Raw genomic sequence first — 10445 nt, forward strand, 5'->3', positions numbered from 1 at the left:
TTGATAGCAAGTGTTGGTCTAAGACGGTTTTGTTTTTTCAATTTAATACCTACACAGTTAATGTGACATTTTGAATGGGGTTTGCTTGGGTTCATTCTTATTTATCTAAAACAGGAAAAACCTTGTTCAAGGTGGGAAAATGAAGATTCATAAAAAAGATGCATAAAAAGAGGAAATTCATACCTTACAACATGGCAGTTATAATGTACTACTTTATCAGTAGCGGCCTTAGCTATGTTTCACCCGTTTCAACTGAAACGGGCCCTGCACTCCCAAAGGGCCCCTGACTGACATGCAAGCATTGAATAATTCACCCACTTTTTATATATATAATATATATATATTGGCGAGCTGTGGTTACTTCAATCAAAGATAACGCACCGGACACCGTTTCAAAGCTAACAGCCAGCTTTAATTGCAGTTAGAACCAGTTAGCAGTTCAATAGTCACAGCAAAACGGTAGGCGGGTCATTTCTTTCACTACAAACATTACTAACGGTGTCAACTAATATAAACTAGTAAATTCTCAAACTAAAGCAAATACACATAATTAAAAGAATCTCTATAAGCAATTATTTAGGGTTAAATAAGCCTACCAGGCCAACAGTGCATGAATAACAAGCTCTCCAGGCCTGACGTGAGCTGTCCACGGTGCTGAAAGAGCGCGAAGCGCAATTCATTGTAAACAACTAGTAGTTTCAGACACTTTTCATTCCCAAGCAAAATATGGCATTGCTTTTGTTTAATTTGAGGGAATTGTTTAAGCTGTTTTTATGTCAGCTGATACATAACACATAGGCCTAGTGCTATTCAGTGCAGACTAGTAGTTGTCGAGAAGGGCGAGGCTTCTCCTCTTTCCAAAGCAAAAATGTCATTGTTTCAGTTTTAAATTGTTTGGTTTGTAATTGTTTGTTTGAATTGTTTGGATTATTTCTATGTGTCACGATCTCAGCCCTAGCCCTTGTGTCTGCCATGATCTGCCCCTGTCTGCCCCTGTGTCCTGGTCAACTACTCTTTTCACTCCCCAGTCCTGCCATCCTCCCACCAGCCACCAGATGTCCTCGGACTTTCCTCCCTTCTGTGCTCCTTCCCTCCACACCTGCCCTGCATCACCCTCGTTAGCCCTGTTACCTTGTTCCCCCTTCACCAGCCTGCTTCCAGCCAATTGGCTCCCGGACTCTCTCCCCTCCTGCCAGCTGTTCCTCGTGTGTCATTAGTCCCTGTCTGTGTATATATAGGTTGTGTTTTTCAGTGTGTGTTGCCAGTTCCTCATTTTGTTACGTGTTGTGTTCCTCGCCTGAGGGGTATTCCAGAAAGACGGTTTAAGAAATCCTAAACTAAATCCTGAATTCTGACTTGAGTGAGCCAGACACGGCATAGCGGGAATTTTCGGTTCCACAAAAGCTGATTCCAATTTCAGTGATCGGGCTTGATCAACTCTGCATAGGTTGAGACTGAACTATGCGTGTTCACGGTGAAGTTATAAAGCCATCCTCATTCGAGGGCTGAAAAGAGGATTAATCATGGATTCAGAGGGCGACAAGCAGAGCAGAGCAACATATTTCACGGCAGCCGAACAAGAAATATTAATGATAGCATATAATGAATATCAGCACATTTTCAAAAAAAAAAGTAATACAGCAGCAGCAGCTAGAGAGCGAGAGTTGGCATGGTAAAACATTGCAGATAGATTAATGCGTGAGTTAACTATCAAGTTTAATGCCCATTTTAGTCATTAAACATTTAACAGACCTCTGTAAATTTGTAATAGGTCGGATGTTGCCTCAATTGTACACTAATGACTGATTTTTATATTTAATTTAGGTGTAATCCAGGCATGAAATGCACTTGGCAACAAATTAAAATAAAATATAAGAACATAATTCAAACTGGTAAGAATTTATTTGCTTCTAACTACATTTTCTTAATAGTAGCCTAAATGTAGGCCTATGCTTATTTGACTTTCACTCTGTAGCTAATCGGAAGAAGGCTGAGGCCCGTAAAACAGGTGGGGGTCCCCCACCACCACCTTTCACACCAGCAGAGGAGCTGGCCCTCTCTCTGAACAGTGGCAGGCCAATAATTGATGGCATCCCTGAAGGAAGCTCATCAGTGCCGACTACCCCCCAGGACACACACGCCTACATAAAGGGTAAGTTTATCACATTCATAATTAATATTTATTTCTTATATCTTATATCATTTGAATCCAACCACCTTCATTTTCCCACAGTGAGCGATGGAGTAATTGTTCTGGTGGAGCCTCCCACATCAGAGCCTCCCACAGTTGTGACTTAATTTTCCACAGATTTCACCTGATAGTTTTTGAGTCGCCTACATCAAACATTATCTTACAGGATGAAGATGAAGAGACCATTTCAGCTGCTTCAGAGAGGCCTACAGAGGTATATCTTAAATACTAATTAGAGCAATTTCGGATTATTTTCGCTAACATTTAAATCATCCTTGTTGTCCTCTAACAGACCACGGCTAGCCATTTCCATGAGGAGGGTCCATCCACCTCCAGGGAACAACTTGGCACAGTAAGTTCTTAGTTATCCTAAATGTCTGTGTCTAACTGAAATGATAAAATAAAGAACATTACCTAACAAAATGTCATTTCTAGCTGCCTGTGAAAGATCTCTATAAGGTCCATTTGGAGAAACAAATTAAAAAAGCTGATCTCCAAATGGACCACATGAAGCTTCTCATGAAGAAGACACAGCTTCAAATTGAAATACTTGAGCACCAGTTAAAGGTGGGTGCATGATGTTTCTTCATTGTTGTGAAATTATGAAAAATAAAATTAAAGCATGTCTTTTATTTGCAGGAAATAAAGAAGCAACAATGATGCACAATGCAAACCAAATTGTCTTTATTTGATGTATGACTGGGGGGTGGTGGTGGTGTTGAGTTGTTAAATACTGAAATGGTTATGGCAGATTGTGTCTCTGAGAACTCGATCGTCTCTGTGGTCAAGAAGGCCAAGCGGACGATCTTCCTCAGGGTCACTGTCCACAGGGTGAGGGCATCTCTCTCGCCTTATTGTGGCAATGTTGTGGAGTACCACACATGTCACAATGATGTCACATACCCTGTCTGGGGTGACCCTAAGCCCACGCAGGCACTGGAACCTGGCCTTGAGGATGCCAAAGGTCATCTCTATTCTTGCTCTTGTCCTGCATTGGGCCAGGTTGAAGCGCGTTTGTGGTCCAGGCTCAGGGTGAGGATAGGGGGTCATCAGGTTGGGCAGGCAGGGGTAGCCTCTGTCCCCAAGGAGAAGACCATTGAAATGTCCTATAATCACATTGGAGGGGGAGGGGGGAGGGGGGAGGGGGGGGGGGGGGGGCAGTTAATTGTATATACAATCTAATTAAGTCAAAGTAAGATCTTAAACATTGCCCTCGGAAAAGTGACATAGCCTGTTCAAATTTGTTGCACAAGGTGGACTCGCGGTAAATCCTGGAGTCATGCACAGACCCTGGCCATTTGGCCTCCACATTGGTGATGAGACTGTCTGCATCACATATTACCTTGACAGTGGAAAAGAGTAATGAGTTGCAAAATATTGTGAAATGAAACCTTGAATTGGAATAAAATATTCTTCCATTACCTGCACGTTTATGCTGTGGAAAGATTTCCTATTAACATAATCTCCTTCATTGACTGAAGGAGCTGCAATTGGAATATGGGTGCAGTCTATGCAGCCGATGACACTTGGAAATCCTGAAAAAGATTATTATTCATGGTATTAATTTCTCAATGTCTAAATCCTTTTGATAGATTTGTAGTTAAAACTGACCAACCTGCGATTCTGTGGAATTCCTCTTTAAGTTCACAGATTTATGCCCTGGGAACATGACAAAAATGTGCAAAAAACGTTTAAGTGCCAGGCACACTTTTCTGACTGCCCTACACACGGTTGCTTTTCCTATCTGTTCTGCATCTCCAATGTTATATAGAAAGGTTCCAGTGGCAAAGAAACGGAGGGCAATGCATAAAGTCTGTACAGAAGTGAGGGTGAATCCACGGTGAGTGATATTAGAAATGTGAGGCTGAAGAAGGCTATTGAGATAAATGATGGACTCTCTGGAAAAACGGTAACGCTCGCGAAGATATTCAGGTGGGTAAGACAAAATATCTGGACGCGGTCTAATCACCCTCTCACGACGTAAAGCCCTACGAATTATTTGTGCCTCTATATCGACGGGATCTTCCATGAAAGGGCAAGCCATTTTCGAGACAAGTTGAATGAACTGAACTCTGTGATAAATGCTACAGGCTCAGTCAGGTTTAACTCAAGTAAGCCTCAACTAAACCTGCCACAGAGCAGGTTAGTTTCAGAACATAAGTTGCCATAGTAACGGATCTAGACTTACTCTGATCTCGGTTTTTGGAACAAATTTGGCAATTTGTAAAGCACAAAGAGGGAGAAAACGACAGTCAGAGGAGTTTGGGGAGTTATTTTGTTGGCTCACTCTCTTGAAAATGTGTTTAAAGGGAGTGAGCCTTTATAAAAACTCCAGAGGTACGTATGTAAAGAAAAATGGTAGTAGTAGCACGATTGTTGGAGCTGAGGCACTTCCATTGTAGTCAGTAGGGCTGAACAATTAATCGAAATTTTATCGAAATCGCAATATGGCCTACTGCAATTTTCAAATCGCAGGAGGTGCAATATTTGTTAAAGGCGAAATGTGTGTCAAAATACCATTTTAAATGAAATACTGTCGTGCTGCAGAGATGTCCTGGCCTACACATCATATTCTACAGACTTAAGAAAATATCTTTGTTTGGTACAGATCCCCGCAAAAATCACACCATAATCATTTTAATACGTTTTTCAATGAAAATGAGAATAATGATGTAAAAATGATCATTCCCTCTAATATCGCAAATCATATCGCAATTGCAATTTCAGTCAAAATAATCACAATTAGATATTTTTTCAAAATCGTTCAAAAACCTAGTAGTCAGTGCTGCAATCGCAGTGCGCGTGATGGTACGTTTTCAGAGGGGCGTCACTGGATGGGATGGATCGTCCTGCTTCCCAGTATTGGCCGCTTGATGGGAGTGGCACTGAAATAACAGGTGGTGTCCCAATAGTTGATTGACAAGTATTCTCCTTACCTGAAGCATAAACACAAATTCCTCTCAAATATGAAAACCCAATGTAACGTCTTCCTGGGTTTGAGTCACATAAATGAATGTGTCACAATTTCAAATGTTGACCTGTAATATACCAAATAAGTTAAAAAACAATAAAAATTTGAATACCCAAAACAAACTGTATTACAAGATAGCAATTTTAATAGACCACTGTGAACACTATGCATGCAGTATGTTACAGTAGTTAATTTATCATCACAGGTATAGGAGCCAACTCTTTTTTCTTTTTAATTCTTTCTCTCCTAGGCATTCTGTAATGTAATGTACTAATGTAATGTAATGTCTCTGTTTAACTTAGCTGATATTACTCCACTGACTGGTACGCTCCCGTCTCTTTCCCATTCACACTTAGTTTTACACAAAACACATACACAATACTTTTATGAGATTGGTTCACAAAGGCATCATCAGTTATCATCATCAAGTTATAGGACTATGGCTACAATTAGCTGGCAATTATTTGCCACATTAGCTTCAACTCAAGCTAGATGCCTCATTTAAACTTCAAAGCTATCAATAGCTTAACAAAAGCACCAATAAAATACTAGATTGATTATAACGCAAGATTCACACGGATGCAGAATGGCTGTGGAATGGCACCGAAGCGTAGCACGCTTCCTTTCGGCGCCCATGTTAATGGGTCAGACCATTCACACCGGCCATGGTACAGCACGGAGCTCCGCTTGCGGCTCGCGATCTGCAGCGCCAGTTTCGGCATCCAGTCCATTTTCTCTGCGCGCCACGGCGCATATTTCACATGAAAACGCCATAGAAATAGATGGTGACTGCTTTGATATGATAAAGTCAATGAAGAAAGGGAGAAAGTGAAGAAGATGGACTATATAAAGTTAATCCCTGGTGTGGAAAAGTACAGTGAGCTGTCAGCATTGTGTCTACAAGGCCAACAGTAAGAAAGATGAGGCTTTGGTGGCTATTGGAGCACAATGTAAGTAGCCTACAGCCTGTTTCCATGGGGTATTTCTCCTCCTGTAGCGGAGAGCTGCTGGCCGGCGCAGAGAAATACACTTCTGGTGTGAACAGTCCAGCTGCGACTCGCTTGCAAAATCACAGTAGCTACTCGGCCGCTACGCGTCCGGTCCAAACCAAGCGTAAGCTAGCTAAAGAAAATAACACAGAGCTAGCTGGCAAATATTTACTTTATTATTTGTTTTCTTAACAGTAAGGGTGTCACGATTCTCCAAATCCACGATTCGATTTGACTTTCGATTTTAAGGTCACGATTCGATTTTCGATTTAAACATTTTTTTTTCAGCACTGACGGCTATGCCATTGTTAGACTATCAAGTCTTGATTTGTAAAGATCAACAGATGATTGGTTTTAAGCCCTGACAACTGTCATTTACATTTTCAAACTCTTCTTTAAAAAGATGGTATCAAGTGTGATATAACTGCCATATTTTTTTTTTTGGAATGTACCACACTAAGGCCATATGGTCAAATTTTTTCAAAGTTTTTCCATTTGAAAAACACAACTTTCCCTTTTAATTTGGTACCAAATACATGGCAAGGCGATTCAGCGCGTCTCCTTACTGAAGTGTAATTCACAGTATGACAACAAATGAAATTTTGTTTTTTTTCTTCAGACACGTGCAAGTAGGCAGGGGTGGAGAGAAAAAAAATACTGGGAGAATCGCGAACCTGCTTGTGATTTTGAAGGTCGAAATCGAACGCTCATTTCGATCGATTTTCGATTTAGAATCGAAATCGTGTAGTATGCATTGCAGTAACAAAAAAACGGCTACCTAACGTACCCCAACAGAAGCAGATCAGAAAACAAGTAGGCTTCGTACTAAAATATGAGCAAATATACTTATCAAACAGAGGGAATTAGAAATAAAGGCCTGTCTCTAATATAAGCCTGCTTCCAATAAAGGCCTGGTACCCTCTGCAGTTGAGGTAAATAAAGGCCCGGGCCAATATTAGAGGAAATACGGTATCTCTTTTTCCTGTTCTTTGTAATTGTATTCAAGCACTATGATTTTATCACCACTTTGCTTCTACTATGGCTAATAGTCATATTGTTCTCTGGCTTCAGAACAACTCTAAGCAATACCTCTGTTGTTGACTAACTCTACCCCTCTATAAAGGAATAGATTTGGCAGAAAAGCTCCCCACCTCTCCTCGCCTCCTCAAAACTCATCTACCAGTCCAGTTGGTGCCCAAGTCCTTCTGGGAGCAGAACTGCAGGGTACAGCATGTGCTTTCTTTATCTGTACTTAGTCTGTAAATATGTGAATTGCAACTCCCATTACTAACCTGACACTGATCGATAGCAAGTGTTTTTGCTTTGTGCAGATTGTCTATGTGGCCCGTAATGCCAAGGACAATGCAGTGTCCTACTTCCACTTCGGCCGCATGGACATGCTTCAGCCAGAGCCAGGAGACTGGAGCAGCTTTCTGCAGAGATTCATGGAGGGAAAGAGTGAGTTCAAAATAGTGGAGGTGTTTGCAGAAGACGCTTGATCTCTCATTTCCTGTCTAGAACTCCCTTCATGTATTGTTCTATGGCTTCAGTGGTGTTTGGACCCTGGTATGACCATGTGACTGGCTGGTGGGAGAAGAAACAGACTCATTCCAAACTTCTTTATCTGTTCTATGAAGATCTGATCGAGGTAACTTAGTTGTGTTGTGATGGTGGTTTGTGTGTGTCATTTTTTTTTATAGCTATGTTAATAACATTTTGTGTCAGTGTTATTAACATATGATTTATAGAAAAGTAACACAAAAGCACACTGTCCCAAAGAAGATATGTTAAACAAGCATCCTTTCTAAGAGTGTGTTGTAGTATAATATGGAGAGTAAGTATCTTTAATTTATGCGTTACAAGGCTGGGATTGCCTATTGTAAACCTCTGCAGTAGTGTATAGCAGACAGATTGTGTGTGACCACTGTGTGTGTCTGCAGGACACTGGGAGAGAGATAGACCGTCTCTGCTCCTTTCTTGGTTTGTCTCCTTCAGCCGAGGAGAAGGAAACAGTCATAAGGAGAGTGCAGTTTGACAATATGAAAAAAAACAAAATGATCAACTATTCCACTGTCCAAATTATGGATCTCAAGGTTTCTCCCTTCATGAGAAAAGGTACAGTGAAAAACATTCTGTGAAGGTAAATCATCTACAAGCAGAGAAAGCAGAATTTTCCCTCTGAGTTCATGATGTGTTCAGATTTTCATTGCTCACACCAATATCTGCTCAAATCATCCCTCGCAGATTTAACTAAAACACCTGATTGATTGTCTCTGCTTCTCCAGGAAAGGTTGGTGACTGGAAGAACCATTTCACTGTGGCCCAGAGTGAACAGTTTGATGAAGACTACAAGAAAAAGATGAAGAACCCAATGCAACAATTCCGTACTGAAGTGTAGAGAGGTCTGGCCAGGCTGTACATGCATAATGATGGGTGGAACTGTGTGCATGATTTATGGGTAATAGAGACATTGCAGAAGCACTGTAGAGTCCCCTAGTGGCCATGTTGGGAGACCACCATGTAATTCCAGCACAACTGCTTAGTGTGACTTGCTGCTGTCACTGCAAACACATGTTCAACTTTTGTTGTATGGTTTTCTGCTCCAATAAGGAAGGAAAAATGGCAAGGAAGAAATGAAAAATGAATGTATTCTCACTGCCAAAATAAACACAACATTGAGCAACATTCACGTATCATTTTACTAGTGTGATATTTAATAGATTTGCATACACATGTGAAGTGTTCAATATCCGTGCAAACAATTTGTGAACAATAAACAATAAAACTCTGTGACAGTCTGTGACTGCAGATCCAGTAGGGAATCCACATTTAAAATCACAACATGAGTTTTTTTTTTTTGAGGAGTTAAATGTCTTGATTTAATGACTTCCTCTGAGCTCAGTAGTGTCTTTGGCCCCTCTAGCATTCACACAGACAACTATGTGCGTTCCATTTGGACAAAATGCGCCCTCTCCTCCGACCTCGCGGCCTCGTCTCCTCGCTGACCCAGCATCCAAAAGTGAGCCGCCATCATTAAGGATGTTCCAATTGGTTAAAAGACGCATGAAGGATCCTTTATGTCTCCTCGTTTCCATCCTCCAAAGAGGACATAGGATACTCAGGTGTATCCATACCGTCAGAAATGTGTAGAAAATAATGTCAGATAAAATCCACAGTTGTAAGTAGCCTTGATGTGTCTCTCATTCTGTCTTAATCTTTCTTGTGAATTGTGTTTGTTGCCATGCAATTTCTCTTCGGGGAGACCTTACTTACTAAACCTCATTAACAGCAATTCATTGTGTATTTTGCACATTATGTTCTTACAGCTAGATCTATGGTCATTTAGGGGAATAAAAAGAATAAAACTTTGTTTCATTGATAGTGAGATGTAAAACTACGGCAGTCCATAGAGGACATACATAAAAAAATTTTCTCTTTTGTTATGTCGAGATAACGACTTAATTATCTCGTTATCGCGACAAAACGAAACCGCTTTCTCCGCACACTGCCTCCAAATCCACACATAACGTGGCGCCTTTCAGCAGCATGGAGCAGGCCGGTCCTAGACTGCTTTGATTAGGGGCAGTAACAGATGTTGGTTGGTACCACTACAGTGCTAGTGTTAATATGAATGTTCTTCAGGACTGTAAGCTATAATGTGCACGGTTTGTTTTTATCTAAAGCCATAGTAATTAATACATAATTTATTTCATTTTAAACCCACCCACACAGATCAGGCGATTCTTTTATGGTAATTCAGCCAATTGGTGCACATTACGTTAAAATAGACAGCATAGGGATGTTTAGGACATCAGTCCATGATATTCATAATTGAAACCAAAAAAAGAATATAGAAAATAAATCATTTTTCAGAAGGTGACCATGGAAAGATGAGATCACTCACAGCTATTGTCTGGACTATAGGCTTCTCCAGCCAAGCAAAGACGCCAATCGGTCACTACTGTATTAGCATGAGTAAACAGGTTTACATTATGTCACCAAATTGTACAGTAATGTGGAAATAAGAATATCACATATATCGGATCATAAATAGACCTACTCATGTGTGATCAATCAATAAGCTATTATGGCTCAAGATATAGCTGTGCGTAATGATGGCTGCTGTGGCGCTGTTAGTAAGCAGAGAACAAGTCAGATTTTTCTGGCCCATGATGATGATTGGTGTTTATGTCCAAACCAGGTTAAACGGGTGTGCATGCAATAAACATGGACAATGTCAGACTCGTTCTCTGCTTACTAACAGCCACAGAAGCCACTGTATCGTTTTGCACAG

At 40.8% G+C, this 10445-nt stretch overlaps 1 protein-coding gene across 1 annotated transcript; it reads left to right on the plus strand.

Moving 5' to 3' along the window:
- The first annotated feature begins 5748 nt into the window (after positions 1 to 5748).
- On the plus strand, positions 5749 to 8776 carry LOC144542299 (cytosolic sulfotransferase 1-like). The gene is made up of 6 exons (XM_078288096.1): positions 5749 to 5830; positions 7281 to 7375; positions 7483 to 7609; positions 7702 to 7799; positions 8092 to 8266; positions 8437 to 8776. The coding sequence occupies exons 1-6, from the start codon at positions 5749 to 5751 to the stop codon at positions 8547 to 8549; spliced, it is 690 nt and encodes a 229-aa protein (XP_078144222.1). The 3' UTR covers positions 8550 to 8776.
- The last annotated feature ends 1669 nt before the right edge of the window (positions 8777 to 10445 follow it).

This window comes from Centroberyx gerrardi, chromosome 14, assembly GCF_048128805.1.
Source record: "Centroberyx gerrardi isolate f3 chromosome 14, fCenGer3.hap1.cur.20231027, whole genome shotgun sequence".
In the NCBI taxonomy this organism is placed as follows: Eukaryota; Metazoa; Chordata; class Actinopteri; order Beryciformes; family Berycidae; genus Centroberyx; species Centroberyx gerrardi.

Excerpts from the sequence above, each read along its gene's own strand:
- LOC144542299 (XM_078288096.1), top strand. The coding sequence starts at position 5,749 with ATGGCTGTGGAATGGCACCGAAGCGTAGCACGCTTCCTTTCGGCGCCC. Across the intron at positions 7,376-7,482 it reads TCTGGGAGCAGAACTGCAGG|ATTGTCTATGTGGCCCGTAA; the intron begins GTACAGCATGTG and ends TGCTTTGTGCAG. Across the intron at positions 7,800-8,091 it reads TCTATGAAGATCTGATCGAG|GACACTGGGAGAGAGATAGA; the intron begins GTAACTTAGTTG and ends GTGTGTCTGCAG.